General features: G+C 42.7%; 2 protein-coding genes across 2 annotated transcripts; both read left to right on the forward strand.

Annotated features, from left to right (window-relative positions):
- Positions 1-11,815: 11,815 nt before the first annotated feature.
- On the forward strand, positions 11,816-12,850 carry LOC308290695 (chemerin-like receptor 1; the record flags this gene model as incomplete). The annotated part of the gene is made up of 1 exon (XM_080732605.1): positions 11,816-12,850. One exon carries the CDS (start codon positions 11,816-11,818, stop codon positions 12,848-12,850), a length of 1,035 nt encoding a protein of 344 aa, XP_080588731.1.
- A 3,318-nt stretch (positions 12,851-16,168) lies between these two features.
- LOC308290696 (N-formyl peptide receptor 3-like) lies at positions 16,169-17,269 on the forward strand (the record flags this gene model as incomplete). The annotated part of the gene is made up of 1 exon (XM_080732606.1): positions 16,169-17,269. The coding sequence occupies one exon, from the start codon at positions 16,169-16,171 to the stop codon at positions 17,267-17,269; it is 1,101 nt and encodes a 366-aa protein (XP_080588732.1).
- Positions 17,270-18,415: the final 1,146 nt, after the last annotated feature.

Below are 18,415 nucleotides of genomic sequence, written 5' to 3' on the forward strand. Positions count from 1 at the left end.
TCCTGTACAGGTGACGGCACTCAAGGCAATCAGCCGAGCAAGGGAAGGGAGGGGCAGATGAGCAGTCAGAGGCAAACACAGGCACACTGAGGAAAAGAGGGACCGACAGACCGACAGACCGACAGACCGACAAAGCCTTTTGTTGGCCGACCCCCTGGGTCTGGCAAAAATTGGAAGTGTCAACCCCAGTATAGGGAATCCCCGACCTCATGAAAATCAAGAAAATTGGAAATCTCATCCCCCATTATATGAAATCCCGACCTGAATATTTTCTCCCAGCACGCAGCAGCTGGAGAGAGAAGTTTAGGCGTTCTCTGTTTGAAAGAGAAAATATTATAACCTCTCTCTCTCCCCATCTTTCATTGCTGTGACTCATTTACAGCCAAAGCCTTATTTGAAAATAGCTGATCTATAGTCTAAGCATCACACACTCAAAGCGGATATGACTTCTCTCTCTCTCACACACACACACACACACACACACACACACACACACACACACACACACACACACACACACACACACACACACACACACACACACAATACCTGTGTTGTACCTTAAACTTGGACGTTTTCTTTGTTTAACAAAGTCACCCTAAACAGTATATATCATATCATATCTTTTTCAAAATGACCATAGGGTACTTGAGACCAATATTCTGCTGACCACTAGGCAAGAATGCAAGTGCTAATTGCCCCATTCATAGCTTGACCACTTTGATAGGTTGCTGCCAGTAGGCAACAACATCATTCATTGCGCAACACCCCTGCACGTCAACAAATAGGTCGTTAGAGAAGTGATCGCAGCTGCTTTCCTCGAGGCTACTTGGGCAGAAAGAGAGAGACACCCAAACGCATGGTGCGTTTATAGAGGAATATCCTACCTACCTAGACTCATCATTGTCATCATTTTTGCCTGCTTGAAAGGAAATACATTTAGGCAATCCAAGGTTAGTTTCCACGCACTTTGACCACAGGTAAAAGCTCATATTGCATGATTACGTTGAATAAGCATCTGATCGTTCCCTCTCTCCCCTCTCTGTCCCCAGCGCGGACAGAGAGGGGAGAGAGAAGGGGAGAGAGAGAGGTTATAATATTTTCTCTTTCAAACAGAGAACGCCAGAGGTTATAATATTTTCTCTTTCAAACAGAGAACGCCTAAACTCTCTCCCTGTGTGTCTCTCTCCCCCTCTCTGTCTCCCCTCTGTGTCTCGAAAATATTCGGGTCGGGATTTCATATAATGGGGGATGAGATTTCCAATTTTCTCCTGGGTGGGTTTTCTCTGGTCCTGGGATGACTTCTCCCAACCCTAGGTTGACTATTCCGTGCCCTGGGATGACATCTCCAATTTAAAAACGGGATGACTTTGAAAAGGGATGACTCTTCTGGCATTCAACAAATTCATCCCACACTTATTGTTTCACTTTCATTTCCTCCTTCTTGAAGAGGTGGGTGTCATACCGTATTCTCTGTCATGAGACTCAAGACATTAGAAATGGAATTGCTAACGATTTATTTTATTTTACATTGTTTGTAAAATAGTTCCTACTTCCTAAGTTCCTCAGAGAAGGAATGCGTTGCACTCCAACAGACACGGACTGGCTGTTAAACATCACAAGACACTAAGGCTTGCCCACCTGCCCCCGGCAGGTAAATTAAAACGTCAGGGCAGGTGAAGTTGGCTTTCAGGTTGCCCGACAGGGCAAGTGCTCATTTGAGAGGGAACACAAATGTCTATAAACACAACACGAGATATCTGTCTAAACACCTGAACGTGGCCAGTGCGCTGTGTCTTCTGGTCTGTGGAATGTAAAATAAGAGCACTATTTACCTATAATGTGCTGTTTTTACTGTTGCTACATTTAAAAATATAAAATAACAATTCTGAAACCATAGACATATTCAATCATAGCTAAAGTATTTGGTATTTGGATTTGGAGGTATTGAGGTATGACATTTTATCGCACAGCCCCAGAAAGTAAAGAAATAAGTGTTCAATTGAGCGGTAATTAAAATCGTACCTATCATTTTATAATGGACGATTTACTTTTCGGGCAAGTGGGCATATTACCTTCGGGCAAGTAGAACATGACCTGTACTTGCCCGATGGGCAAGTGCCTCTGAGACCTTAGTGTCAACCCCTGACATGCCTTTGCTATTGAGTGGAAACACTCCAAGAACAAAATAAAAATACTTCCAGGTTCACAGGTCAAAAGTATTATTATGTGAAGAGGAAACAGCACACTCATTGTTTATTTGCCTCAGCCGAAGGCACAAAGGACTGTTGCGACTCGATCCTGCATTCTTCCTCTGGATGGCTAAATACCAAACAGATGTTTCTTTGAAACTGCCATTTTGTTTGAGCCACGTGACGTCACATATACTGTTTGTTTGTTTGATTGATTGAAGAATGTATTAGAAGTTTGCAATAGAAAAAAAGTACAGTTTCATGACAGTACAAATCACTGGAACAAGGTCAACTAAAAGGAGATCCTAGAAAGCCGAGGCTTATTTCCTCAGGAACCACACCTGACAACTTGTGTTTGTGTGTGTGTTGTGAGAGAAGGCTCAGAGAGGATTGAAAACAGAGATTTTAGTCTAGGGACTAGGGACCAATATTGATATTTTCACAAATTGGTTGGTACCACCTAAGGTGACCGTAGGTTTTTGTTATATATTTGTTTTCTTCCTACATGTCTCTAGTTTATACATCTGCCAATGAATCTAGTAGTTATCACTCTCTAAACAAACCTATCCCCATATGAAAGAAACTGTGATGTGTGTGAGTCATTTATATGACCTCTAAAAACTCTGGGGAAAAATAGTGGAGGTATATGCCTGTAACCTACTGGAAATGTGCACAATCAATTTGGTGCTTATTAGTGTTGGGCCCCCTTGCCCCCTAGTGGCGAAAAAGAGAAAAACTTATGGGAACCCAGATTAGTGTTGGGGTAACGCCATCAAACATATAATTTTCCAAATGTCTGAATGTCTGTCTGTCTGAGACAGCGTTTCTCCACGATGGCTGGACCAATTGATATGAATCCGCATCACCATTAGCATATGAACACACCTGACATAACTGTGAAGCCCGTTTGTCACTTTCACAAATCATATGCTATATATTAGCATTTTTATGGTGTATCTACTATCTATTCTGCATCTAGCATGAGGCATATCTATTCTGCATCTAGCATGAGGCAAAATGTTTAACCAGCTCTGTGTGTGTGTGTGTGTGTGTGTGTGTGTGTGTGTGTGTGTGTGTGTGTGTGTGTGTGTGTGTGTGTGTGTGTTTGTGTGTGTGTTAGGGCTGCAAGCGAACCTTCGGAGGTTCGAACGTTCGTTCGTTACGTTGGCAATCGAAGTTCGAAATTAATGGGTTCAGGTTTTTTTCTTTTTTTTTTCTTCTTTTTTTACACGAAAAATAATTATCAGAATGTGATTGGCCTATTCAGAATATCACAGTAGTATTGATAGCCAGATACGAAATAAGTTAGGCCTACCGGTAAACACTAACAGTTAATGGTGACCGTTATAGTAGTTATAAAATGCACCAGAACAGCTTGGAGCGATCAAGGACCGTCCTCCGCTCCAATTGCGCTCCTATTTGGGGCCGCGAACCGGGTGGCGAATCAGCCTCGCTGACACACGCTTGTTGACAGTGAGTGAGAGCAGCTGTCCTGGGCAGAGAGAGACGTGTGTGCTTTGAACAGCGAACACCCAGCCATCCACGCACCCAAAGATTAAACATCCCTTTCTCCTAAGCATGAGCAAAGATGGATATCATTGCAACACCCTAAAGGATCTATAATCAATGCGATGTATGGGGTTGTTACATCGAGACCAGTTTAGCCCGAACGCGACGAGCTCCGATGCAGTCAAGTCTAATCATCATCATCCGTGCAACTCCGCTATACATTGAGCCTGTTCGTCAACAAACTGTGCGACATTTTCTCCGATTGGGTTGGATTTTCCAAGTGTTAGCCTAGGTGTTAATGCGGCCACGCATCCACGCGTTTTCAATGGATAAAACAGCGCATTTAAAACATTTCCTAGTTTCCTACACTGTTTAAAGGTACAGTACGTTCGATGGTTCGAACGTCCGAACGTTCGGTTTTTATTCAATTGAACGAACCCGTTCGTTCCGAAAATCCCCCCGAAGTTCGAATCCCTAAAACAGGGCTAGATTACAGCCCTAGTGTGTGTATGCGGGGGGGGGTGTTGTCTGGCCCTGTTACAGATGTTGTCCAAAAATCATGCAGATCGGTACACAGTATCTCTGTAGCCATTAAACGAAACGGGTATTTCTTACATTGATGCTCCTACATATTAACATGCAAGCACCAGTTAAAGTTACTTTCCATCCCTCATATACTGTGCACAGTGCACACCCCATAACCCACACACTGCACATCATTTCGGAGCTCATATCTTTGAACGGGTAACGACTAGTTTGTATAACAGAAAAAAATTATGATAATAGCGGTTGGATTATTATTGTCAAGGAATAATTTACCTTATAGCGCTGCCTTGGTTTCGTTATGCTCAAGGAATAATTTACCTTATAGCGCTGCCTTGGTTTCGTTATGCTCAAGGAATAATTTACCTTATAGCGCTGCCTTGGTTTCGTTATGCTCAAGGAATAATTTACCTTATAGCGCTGCCTTGGTTTCGTTATGCTCAAGGAATAATTTACCTTATAGCGCTGCCTTGGTTTCGTTATGCTCAAGGAATAATTTACCTTATAGCGCTGCCTTGGTTTCCTTATGCTCAAGGAATAATTTACCTTATAGCGCTGCCTTGGTTTCCTTATGCTCAAGGAATAATTTACCTTATAGCGCTGCCTTGGTTTCGTTATGCTCAAGGAATAATTTACCTTATAGCGCTGCCTTGGTTTCCTTATGCTCAAGGAATAATTTACCTTATAGCGCTGCCTTGGTTTCGTTATGCTCAAGGAAATAAATAAATACATGTCATCATATGACCAGTGGTGTAACTAAGTACTTACTCAAGTACTGTACTTTCTTTTTACAGTAATTTTCAGGTACTTTTACTTAACTGAAGTATTTCCAATTTTTACTTCTACTCCACTACATCTGAAAGGCAAATATTGTAGCCTACTTTTACTCCACAACAATTATTTGAAAACTTGACATACATTGCCATGGCCAATTGAAAATGGCCAATCTACAAGCTGCGTGCGCGTGCGCGCGCGCACACACACACACACACACACACACACACACACACACACACACACACACACACACACACACACAGTGGTGTAAAGTAGGCCTAACTACATTTACCTAAGTACTTACATAAGTGCAATTGAGTTATTTGTACTTTACTTGAGTATTTCCAGTTTTAAGTATTTTTACTTCTACTCCGCTACATCTCAGAGGAAAATATTGTACTTTTACTCCACTACATTTATTTGCAAACTTAAGTCATCAGTTACTTTGCAGTATAAATTATATTATAAAACATTAACCACTTTAGCCCTATTGTGTACCTATAAGGCTATTTGAAAATAGCCAATGTACAAACTCATTTCTACATCGGATAGAATTAACAGTATTGCAGTATTGATACTGAAGTAAAACATGTGATTACTTTTTCCACCACTGCGCCATAATGAACGTATATGGGAGAGGGGCTGGGCGCAAGCTCTGCGCAGAACCCTATATATTTGGAGTGGATTGTCACGGGTGGACAGGGATTCTAGAAGACCCGTGGGCATCTTTTGAATGCTCCCATGTGTGGAATCCGAGCGACGGATAATATCGATTGTTTTCCTATGAGTTAAAATGGCATCGAAGAGTTGCTTGCAGCTATATAGCATATTATTGCACAGCTTGGTTGAATGCTGGATTCTGATTGGTCAAGTACTGTGTGTGTGTGTCACAGATACTACATATTATAAAGTCATCTCTCTCCTTTCATGTCTCCTTCCACTTCCCCAACTCTCTCCTATCCTCTCCTGCAGCTATGGCTTCAGCCAGTGGCGTCATGTCTGAAGAACACTTCCTCTGTTCAATCTGGATGTTTTTACTGAGCCTGTAACTATTCCATGTGGACACAACTTCTGCAAGGTCTGCATCACTCAATACTGGGACAGCAATGTCACCTGTCACTGTCCCATGTGTAAAAACCCTTTCAGTCAGAGACCAGATCTCCATGTCAACACACTGATCTCTGAGATGGCTGCCCTTTACAAGAGATCACCTGAGGAAAGACCTTCCATCAGTGACAGTTCCCACCAAGATGCAGTTGGTCCAGGGGAGGTTCCCTGTGACATCTGTCCTGATGCTGCTAAGCGCAAGGCCCTGAAGTCCTGACTGGTCTGTCTAGCCTCGTTCTGTGAAACCCACCTGGAGCCTCATCGCAGAGTCGCAACCTGCAAGAAGCACAAACTGATTGACCCTGTGGCGAACCTGGAGGCGAGGATGTGTAAGAACCACGGCAAGCTGCTGGAGATCTTCTGCAGGAAAGACCAGGAAAGCATTTGTGTCACGTGTCTGAAGACGGAACATAAGGATCATGACACCGTCCTACTAGAGGATGAGTATAAGACGAAGCAAGCTAAGCTCAGCCAGATCAAGTCTGCGGCAAAGAAGATGATACAGCAACGGCAGAGCAGAGTTTATCAGCTTAAACAGTTCCTAAAGAAGAACAATGTAGAAGCAGCAAGGGGAAAAGATGACACCACCAAGGTGTTCGGTGCTCTAGTGGCAGCTGTTCAAAGCAACCAGGTTATGCTCATTGAGGAGATAGAGGAGAGGCGGAGAACAGCTGAGGAGCAAGCTCAAGGCTTCATCAAACAGCTGGAGTTGGACATCGCTTCGCTTCAGTGGAAAAGTACCGAGCTGGAGCTGTCTTCACACGATGAGGACCACCACCATCTCCTTGAGACATTCCCGTCAATATCCAGTATTCCACAAGTCCTCGATTTGAGTAAGGTCAATGTCCAAGAATGTAAGAGTCGGACTGTCGCTCAGCTGGAAGAGATGTTACATGAAAAAATGATACTAAGGGCCCAACAACGCTATGCACTAGATGTGACCCTGGACCCTGCTACAGCAAAGTCCGGTCTCATCCTCTCTGAAGATGGAAAACAAGCAAGGGCCAGAAAGATAACATCGTCCACCGATAACCCCTTTGGCGAATGCTGTGTCTTGAGTAAACTGTGCATCCACTCATCATCTAAGATCTATTATGAGGTTCAAGTTAAAGGAAACACAGAGTGGAAGTTAGGAGTGATTGAGGAGTCCTTCAAACGTGACAGGAAACAACAGGTATAGCAGTGTCCAAAAATGTGTTTTTAAAAATCGGCCTGGAGGTGGCGCTATATGGGACAGATTCATGTTGATGGGATGAGTGTAGACATACTGTGTACCGATTTGCGTGATTTTAGGGCGAAAATTGTAGGAGCAGTGTCCAAAAATGTGTTTTGCAAGAATCGGCCTCATGGTGGCGCTAGAAGTGGGCCATGTGAGAAATGAGGGGTGGGGAATTGTAAGCAGTGTAGTTTGTTGGGTTGTAAGCAGTGTAGTTTGTTGGGTAACCTTCCCTACCGATAGGAAAGCCAGCACATATTACCAGTAAGGCTCCCTAATCGGGAGATAAGCGACCGTAGGTCACTTATCTCCACAAATAGGGCAAAAATGTGTTTTGGCAAAATCTTCCTGATCCATGTTGATGACATGAGTATAGACATACTGTGTAGTGATTTTCGTGATTTTAGGGCAAAATCTGTAGGAGCAGTGTCCAAAAATGTGTTTTTAAAAATCGGCCTGGAGGTGGCGCTATATGGGACAGATTCATGTTGATGGGATGAGTGTAGACATACTGTGTACCGATTTGCGTGATTTTAGGGCGAAAATTGTAGGAGCAGTGTCCAAAAATGTGTTTTGCAAGAATCGGCCTCATGGTGGCGCTAGAAGTGGGCCATGTGAGAAATGAGGGGTGGGGTCTCCGCGCCGGCAAGGCGGACGAATAGGTACTGGCCCCGGCTGTCCCGGTCGCTCCTAGCCGGAGTTACGGCATTTTATGTGAGCTGCAGTGTAGGGGGTCCTCCACTGGGGGCGCCACCACTTTTGCATCCGTTCTGGAGCACCAGGAGTCGGCGGTCCCCGGGAATTCCCCGTGAGCAGCCCCGAACAGACAGGCTGGTGCAGGGCACACAAACTACTAGTACTTTCTATCATTAACCTGGTGATATAATTGTCACTAAGCAGTGAATGTATCTACAGTACCTGAACTTCTGGGAAAAGCCATGAGATCATGGAATTCTAAAAGTACCAGGTCAAAAACAAATGTATTTACAATCCATTGCAAATAATTGCTTGTTTATTGTTCAGAATTCATGATAATCCAGTTGGCTTAACTACAAATAGGAGTTAATTACTGAAAACACTAACCTGTGTTTTGACAAATAGATCTCCAGTGATGGACACTGTTACCAATGTTGATCAGGGCCATTTGGCTCCATTTGAACTCTTTGAGTTAAACTGTCACTCAGGATTTGACAGCCTGATGACACGCTCATGCTAGAATCATAGCACTTTTCTGATGAAATCATTGGCTTGTGAACATGACAGAGGGAAATATATTGAAAGGATAGTGCACACACGTCCAATAAGTGACCAGGTGAAGGACAAACAATACTGTTTATTGCTTGAATCAATGTATTCATCCAAGATCCTTGGACCAAATGTTGATTTAAGTGAAAACAGCGGGAGCTTGTTTTATGCCACATAAAGTGAAATATTGCCTGTAACTGACCGTGACAGCCTTGCTTGATGCATGATGACCATGCATTATTTCATATATATGCATTGTAATGCCTTTATATTTTGTCATTTTGTAATACAAGTAGGCTACAACTATCATGTGATTATAAGTGCTCATGTTCTATGTATGACTTCTACTGCCTTACACTATGATCCCTTTCAATTATGGGTTGTTTCTTCCCCCTCGTAGACATCAAGTGTTATAACAACAAGACACTTCCTGACCGGTGGAGACCTGTGAGCACTGCTTTTAGTTGAGATAGTTTTTTTATCTTTAGTTTTTGTATAGCAAATAGTAGCCAAGCTAATGTTTCCACTAAACGTAACGTTAGGAAGAGGCTTGGGGTGGCTTGTGGGCCATCCTGACATCCCAACAACCCCTCTGTCCCTGTGGATTATAATGGATGTGAGGTTTCTTTTTATGATGTTGATAACAGGGCTCTGCTCCACTGTTTCACAGGCTGCACATTTCATGAGAAACTCTTCACAATTTTCTGGTGCAACAATTATACTGATGATTCTCCTCTCATCATCACACATACATTTCAAACGTCATTTCAAACGATAAGATGGTTAATACTGTAGTTATTTCTTCCGGTTTAAAGCGGATAGGGAAACAGTGTGCATGGTTGAGACACGTTAATGGAAGCAAACACGTTAGCGGAAACATTTATCAAAGGCTAACAGACAGATTAAAGCAGAAAGAAGAGGAAAAATACTTTGTCTAAAACAGGTCTACATCTAAACAGAGAGACTGAGCTAAAAGTGAGGTGGACAAAAATGTGTGTTTAGGTTTGATTTAAAAGCTGCTAGATATGTGCACCACCCAGGAAGTTGAGTCCCAATGCAGCTAAGAGGCCCACAGGAGCCACTCTGCCCTGCCCATAGACCAGATGTGAGGGGGAGGAAGAAAAAGACCCCATGTGAGTCTCTCTTTGTTTTCTCTCTTCCTCTCAGTCCCAAAAGAGGTTCCTTGTCTGTCCCTCTGTGGGTGTGTGTCCCTCTGTGTGTGTGTGTGTGTGTGTGTGTGTGTGTGTGTGTGTGTGTGTGTGTGTGTGTGTGTGTGTGTGTGTGTGTGTGTGTGTGTGTGTGTGTGTGTGTGTGTGTGTGTGTGTGTGTGTGTGTGCGTGACCTGACCTAACTGAAAAACATGTCGATGTCAAACACCAATCAAACACCAAGCAAGCTCCGGGGGCGTTGCTTGAGCCATTCTTTGTGCAACAACATCTGAGCTGGGTTCGGCTGCAGGGCCGCAGGGCCGACAAAACCTCACTGCTGTCCCCTAATCTGGTTCTTCTCTGAAGAAAACACATCGTTGTCGGTCATTATTTTATTAAGACGTCAACATTGTAATCAGTATTGTGGGATATAAGAAATATGCAATCAGGTCTGTGAAAACAAGCCCAAAAAAGTATAGGCCACATGAGCCCTTTATACATACATTGGCTATTTGAAAATAGCCAATCTACAAGCTCACAATGCTTGTAGATCTGCTATTTATTTTTTGAGAAAAAAAAGTGACTAATATTACAATACAGTGAATACAGTGTATACAGTTTCTGTGTTGAGACTTGGAATGATCTATCTTCTCTCTATATCTCTGGAACAGCTTAGCATACATACAGTACATACAGCTGGGGCTCCTGGGAGGGAAACTGGAGCCAGAAATGTGATGGAATTCATAGTAGAACAGCTGGATGGACTTAACATCCTACACATCCCATACATCCTGTTCAATATTCCCTGTTGACAGGTGCCGCCCCAGCCTAGGAGTAACTTGCAATGACACAAATATCACCCTCTCCGCCTGGCTTCTTACTCAGCCAATTGTGTTCATATAGCCGGATGCAAATGTATGCATCACAGTGATGTGAAGCTGATTCTGACTGTCTGACAACACAGCGATGTTTTGTGAGCTTGTAGATCTGCTATTTTCAAAACACTGCACAACCAATATACTGTACTGTATGTACAAGTAACTTTACAGAAAAACAAGCCCAAAGTCACTTATAATAAGCAGATATTTGGAATAGAGGGAAAAAAGTGCAGACCAAGTACAGAGTGAAAGGTCAAGTTTATTAAGTATTGAGGGTTTAAGTTGAATCCAACATTGAAAAACATCAATTTACACAAGAGTGATAATAGCGCTGCATGTCAAACAAGTCTATGAAATGATCTATGAAATCTATGAAAAGGTTTAATCTGCAACACAATTTGATACAATATTCAGGGGGGGGGGGGGGGGGGTTCCTGGGGTCCCTGCTTCATATCTCTCTCTCTCAGCTAAGGGGTCCTTGGCCTGAAATACGTTGACGACCGCTGGTTTAGATCCCAAATACTTGCTTAACTGTTTGTTGTAGTTACCATACTCTACCACACCAATTGGACAAAAACACGGTTCAGATAAAGCCAGAAATTTGAGCTTATAGCAATTTCCAGGGGCACGCACTCAAAAATAAAGCATAATGAAGCATTGGCAGCTGTGAAAAAGAGTGCAAAGTGGATAGACAATGTCACCTATTGTCAGCATGAAGTGTGAGAGTGCGTGCGTGTGCCTGCGTGCGTGCGTGCGTGCGTGCGTGCGTGTGTGCGCGTGAGTGTGCATGTGTGTTTGTGTGCATGTAAGGGTTGGAGGGTCTTATCTAACCATTTTAAAAGGGGGTGGGATTTGTCCCAACCTTAATATTTGGGACTCTCTCTCATGCAAACAAGACATTGAACATTCAGTTCTCTGCTTGACATCCCTTGAGCACGCTGAGAGAGGTGAGCTGTTTTTACTGTTTAATCTACACCTAGGTCAATATTAAGGAAGCATCAGTGCAGTTTAAAGGCATTTAAATGTATATAACGCATGCTTGTAACTAAGGCCAAAGAAAAAGCAGAAACTTAGAAACTGTTTCATCAACTGTTTTTTTAGGTCTGTTACTGCCCCCTGGAGGATGAATGCTAGTAGTGCGATAAAACAAGGCATCATGTATCTTTGTTCTGTCATTTCAGGTCTCTTCACTGCAACCTGATGAATCGGTCTCGGTTTGACTATGACGATGAGTATGATGAAGAGTACGTTGAGGGATTTAATGAACTTTTACATTCCCTCAACATCACATGCATCATCGTTTACTGCCTGACCTTTGTTGTTGGTGTGTTGGGGAACGGAGTTGTCATCTGGGTGACAGGGTTCAAAATGAAGAAAACCGTCAACACCGTTTGGTTCCTCAACCTCGCTGTGGCCGACTTCCTCTACATAGCCTTCCTGCCACTGGGCGCGATGCACAAGGCGGTGGACAGCTACTGGCCTTTTGGCAGGCTCATGTGCAAACTATACTATGCTGCTGGCAACACTCTGGCCATGTGTGCCAGCGTCTATGTTCTGGTGGTCATGAGTGTCGACAGGTGTGTTTCTGTTGTGTGGCCAGCGTGGGTCCAGAACCACCGCAGCGTGAGGAAGGCGTCTTACGTGAGTCTGGGTGTCTGGGTGCTGGCCCTGGTCCTCAACTCCCCTGAGTTCATCTTCAGGGACGTTCTACCCTGCGTCAACGACTTCGACAACAACATTACCTTCCTCTGCGACTATAGGTGCCCCGACTATGAACCACCCACCGTGGTTCAACGGGCCATGGGCATCTCTTACTTAGTCCTGGGATACGCCATCCCTCTCGCCATCATCGTCTCCTGCTACACCATCATCATCCACCAACTCAGGAGGAGTCACTCGCTGGCCAGCCACTGGGGCGGTCGCCCCTTCAAAATCACAGCGGCTGTCATCATCGCTTTCTTCCTCTGCTTTGCTCCCATGAACATCATGGGTCTCATCTATGTTGTGTCTCCGGAAACGCCAGAAACAGTGATGTTTCGGATGGCCTGGTTTTATATAGGCCTCTATCTAGAGGCTCTCTACCACTGCCTCAACCCACTGTTTTACTTGCTCATGGGTCAGGATTTTGAGAATAAAAATTGCAAGCCCAACCTGAAAGTGCTGGAGAGCGCCTTCACTGAAGAGGAGCCTCGATCCAAACCCTCCACAGACATATCCCTTACTGATGCAGAATAGGTCTTTGAATAGTGTAGATTTCATTACGGACAACAATAAGAGCTCCAGAGAAGTGCAGGAATTAAATAAAGATCTGCAATGATGGTAGTGACCAGCAAAGAAATTATGCAATAAGGCTTTGAGACCATCTTTCACATCTTCATTTCAAATCGAGGTGCCCAGATGTCTCCACCTAGCCATAAACTATAACTTCCAGGAGAGGGCGCTAATATTCGAACATTATGTCTCTCCTGGAGTTATAAGGCAGAGTCATATGGCTCTCGCTGGTTGAGCCCCAACGTCCATACTAAGCTCAAAACATGTACAAATCAATAAGTTGCTCACCGAGTCATCGAAACAGCTTTATATCTACCGTCCAGCACACTCATTGGCATGTGTTAGTCCATATGTTTCTAATAAATGAATGTTTACTCAAACTTCTCCGAGTCTCATCGCTTTCCTTGTTTTTGAACTGCTTGGGTAAAAATGGCCGAACATATCACGTGACGTTGATCGCCGTTGCGATTCGCTCATATTAGGACATGACGTTTTTGTATGCGGAAGTATTCCAACGTTCTGTAGTTCTGAAGCGTTCTGTAGGTGGAAGCATTCCGACGAGGAAACGTGCTAGTGGGACCCCAAAAAAAGGTTTTAAAATAGGAAAAGTGACATTTCATGGTGTATCACCTTTAAGGGGATGCTAATTTCGTGCAAATTTGTCTTAAAGCGCCACATTTTGCACAGATGTAGCCCAGGGCATGCTCTAATGATTTAGCTAGGGACCTCTCACATCCTACTTAAATACCCAGAAAAAAATTTTTTTTTCTGGGTATTTCCCTCCTGTATAGAAAGTCGATGGGAGCCCAACTTGATTTGGCCGCTGTGGCGACCCCGAAGGTCGCAAACTCGGGCGCCCTAGCTAAATCATTAGAGCATGCCCTGGGCTACAAATGTGCAAAATGTGGCGCTTTAAGACAAATTTGCACAAAATTAGCATTTGCTCCCCTTAACGCCCCGCACTAAATCAACTGTGTGGTGGAAGTGAAGCCCACATTAACACACCCCTTTTCCCCAGTAAACTCCTTGGGAAACTTGTGGATAGAGATCTGCCTAATCGACTGGCCTGTGAACCTGAGTGGGCAGATATGACACAATGCTTACATTGTATTTGAACATGAAGATCATTACTGTAATATGACCTGTAATATGTAGTAGTCCATATGCACCCAAGATCAGTGTAACAATCAGTGGTGTAAAGTAACTAAGTACATGTACTCAAGTAGGCTACTGTACTTACATGTACCGTATGTAAATGTTGAGGTATTTTTACTTTGCTGGAGTATTTTCAACTTTCAGTTATTTTACTTCTACTCGATTACATCTCAGTGGCACATATCGTACTTTTTACTCCAATACAATTATTTGGATACTTTTGAAAACATATTTCGAATATTATTACAAAACATACATTCACTTCAACCCTATACTCTTGAAAAATCGCTACTTCTTCCACCACTGGTAACAATCATTCTATTATGTATTGTCTTTTTTTCGTTTATTCTTACTAACTAACATTAAATAATAAAAAGTGCAGAGCCCTTAAAGGAATAGTTCACCCCCAAAATGACTTTTTTTCTTTTGATTACTCACGCCACAGAGACTTGAGTTCAATTATGTTTTTTTGTTTTTTGTCGCATTCCTAAGATAATAATTTGATTACAACTAATTTACCCCCATTGATTCCGGATGGGGACTCAAATAGATTTGGGTCCCCATCCGGAATCAATGGGGGTAAATTTACTAGAATCAATTTTTTGTCTTAGGAATGCGACATACAACAAAATATTAGTCTCCATGGCATAAGTAATCAAAAGAAAAAAAGTCATTTTGGCGGTGAACTACTCCTTTAAGACCTCCTGCAAGCGTAAGTTACAGAAAGGAGTCTGTTTGTGATACTTTATTATTATTTAGATTGCATTTTATTGCATTTAGACAGATGCTAGGTTCATTATTACCTGGTATCTTATATATCGTTTCAATTGTTTTTAGTATAATGTTTACAGCAGGGACCAATGTTTTTCTGGCCAAAGGCCCCTTAGCTGAGAGAGAGATGAAGCAGGGACCCCCACTACATACATATTGTATACAATTGTGTTCCAGGTTAAACTTTTTCATAGATTTTGTTTTGTTGTTTATTTGTTTCACATGATCTTCTCCATTAATGTGTTGGATCCATGTTAATTTGCATTTCAGACATTCATTTTGTTCACTTAAACCTCAATATTAAACTTGACCTTTGCTTTGGCTGTGTATTGGTCTGCTCTTTTTTCCCTCCACACCAAACCGAAAAATTTACAAAAAATGTTGCACTGCGTTGTGAGCTTGTAGATCTGCTATTTGTCAAATGTTCCCAGAATATAGGGATTCTAGGGTTCATGTGGTCATGGTTAATGTAAAACAAACAAAAAAAAGTTCCTGTCACACAAAGTTTTGGTGACTCCCTCTGTAGTAACTCTGAGGACCCTCTATGGGTTCCGGACACATTTGATGTACGGTATGTATTTGAGAGACAGCCGCTGGCCGCCGCGAGTATTTACCGTGTGCATTGTGAATTTTGTAATTATTGGTACTTTTTACTTTCATATATTTCATCAGAAATGTTTCCATTTCCATTACCTTTTGTTCCATTTTTAATAATGTAATAGGCTAATTGATTAATGTAAATTGTGACAACACATGACACATACAGTACAATCTTGCTGAAATTTATTTTTGAGCACCGCTCAAAAACAAAGTATAATGAAGCATTGACAGCACTGTGAAAAAGATTGCAGAGTGGATAGACAATGACACTGATTGTCAGCATGTGATGCGTGTGTGTGTGTGCGTGCGTGCGTGTGTGTGCGTGCGTGCACGCTCGTGCGTGTGTAGGGGGTTGGGGGGGTCTCTTATCTAACCATTTTAAAAGGGGGTGGGATTTGTCCCACCCTTAATATTTGGGACTCTCATGCACACAACACATTGAACAGGACATTCAGTTCTCTGGTTGACATCCCTTGGCCACGCTGAGAGAGGTGAGCTGTTTTTTTACTGTTTAATCTACACCTAGGTCAATATTAAAGGAGCATCAGATTTAAAGATAACTAAATGTATATAATGCATGCTTATAGCCGGGCCATGGGGGGAAAAAAACTGAAACTTAGAAACAGTTTCATCAACTGTTTTTTTTTTTTTTTTTTTTTAGGTCTGTTACTCCCCCCTGCAGGATAAATAGAAGTAGTGCCATAAAGCCATAATGTAACTTTGTTCTGTCATTTCAGGTCTCTTCACAACAACCTGATGGATCAGTCTGCATTTAAACGCTGGAGGTTTGAGTATGAAGACTATGAGTCTGAGTCTGAGGACTATTATGAGTCTGAAGAGTACGTTGAGGGATTTAATGAACTTTTACGTTCCCTCAACATCATGTGCGTCATTGTTTACTGCCTGGTATTTGTTGTTGGTGTGTTGGGGAACGGAGTTGTCATCTGGGTGACGGGCTTCAAACTGAAGAAAACCGTCAACACCGTTTGGTTCCTCAACCTCGCTGTGGCCGACTTCCTCTACATAGCCTTCCTGCCGCTGGGTATGATATCCAAGGCGATCGACAGCCACTGGCCTTTTGGCAGGCTCATGTGCAAACTATACTTTGGTGCTGGCAACAATCTGGCCATGTTTGCCAGCGTCTATGTTCTGGTGGTCATCAGTGTCTACAGGTGTGTTTCTGTGGTGTGGCCAGCGTGGGTCCAGAACCACCGCAGCGTGAGGAAGGCGTCTTATGTGAGTCTGGGTGTCTGGGTGCTGGCCCTGGTCCTCAGTGCCCCTAATTTCATCTTTATGGACGTTAAACCCTGCGACCAGGGCCACCACCACAACGGCACTGAGAACTCCACCTACTGGTGCTTCGGCAACTACGTGTTCTCCAATGACTCTGAATCACCGGCCGTGGTAGAGCTGAGAGAGTTCCGTAAACAGGCCATGATCATCTCTTACTTCCTGGTGGGATATGTCTTCCCTCTCACCATCATTGTCTCCTGCTACGCCGTCATCATCCACCAACTCAGGAGGAGTCGCTCGCTGGCCAGCCACTGGGTCGTTCGCCCCTTCAAAATCACAGCCGCTGTTATCATCGCTTTCTTCCTCTGCTTGACTCCCATGCACATCATGGAAATCATCTATACTGTGTCTCCGGAGGAAACACACATTCGGTTGGTCTGGTATTATATAGGCCTCTACCTGGAGGCTCTCAGCCACTGCCTCAACCCACTGTTGTACTTGCTCGTGGGTCAGGATTTCAAGAATAAAGCTTGCAAGCCTATCCCGAAAGTGCTGGAGAGAGCCTTCACTGAAGAGGAGCCTCAATCCAAACCCTCCACAAACTTGTCCCTTTCTGATGCATAATAGGTCTTTGAATGGATTTTTATTACAATAGCCAATTTTACATTGAGATGTCCAGATGTCCCTATAGTGCCCACCTATCCTGTATAGAGCCTAGCAGTGGGCGTGGTTTACTGGTGTCAACAAATTGTCTCCCATTCATTTTCTCCATAGACTTTTACAAAAATATGTATAACATTTATTTTAAGCCTAGAACCAAGCCATCCAGGATGTCAGTGAATCATGACCATAAAAACGTTTATGCTGTGGGGGAAAAAAATAATAATATTCAATTATTTGATATACTACATTTAATAAATACCCTTTGTTTCACAAAATCAAGGGTTTCATGGCCATGATTCACTGTAAACCACGCCCATTGCTATGCTCTATAGAGATCTGCCAAGGAAAGGGAACCCTAATCGACTGGTGGCCTGTGAACAGAGTAAGCAGATATGACACAAGGCATACATTGTATTATTTTCTTAATTTTTTATCCCACGATTTTGTAACACATTATTTCACCCAGTGCCAATTACCTAGCTGTAATCCTGGTTTCTGCTCTCACTCTGCCACGCCTGGGGAGCCCCAGCTGGCCAGGGGGAGGCATACATTGTATGAAGATCAGTAATATGACCTGTAATGTGTTGTACTGTAGGCCCTATGCACCCAAGATCAATGTAACAGTCAGTGGTTTAAAGTAAATAAGTACATAATAACCAAATACTGTACTTATGTACAGTTTTTAGGTATTTTTACTTTACTGAAGTATGTCTAATGTTCTGTACTTTTACTTCCTCTACTCATAGTACATTTTACTCCACTACAATTATTTGGAAAAAAAGAAAAAAAAGAAAGAAAAACAAACAAAAAAAACAAAACATAAAGGGATGTTTCACTTTCAAAACATTTTTGGGTCATTTTTATCATATATTCAGGCTTTTGTGAACACCCAGACAGCTTTTTAAGTTGCTCGATTTAGTATTTAGATATTTGATATTCATTTTATCAGACATGCCCATTGTAACTTCAAACTCCATTTTAACCATGATAGATTCATTGAAAACAACTGTCTTTGGTTTTAACCATTAACCACTTGACCCCTATATACTTTGGCTATTTGAAAATAGCTAAGTATTTTAATATACATTTTTTTATATATGATGAACT

This window comes from Nannobrachium achirus (assembly GCF_963921795.1).
Source record: "Nannobrachium achirus genome assembly, chromosome: 9".
In the NCBI taxonomy this organism is placed as follows: domain Eukaryota; kingdom Metazoa; phylum Chordata; class Actinopteri; order Myctophiformes; family Myctophidae; genus Nannobrachium; species Nannobrachium achirus.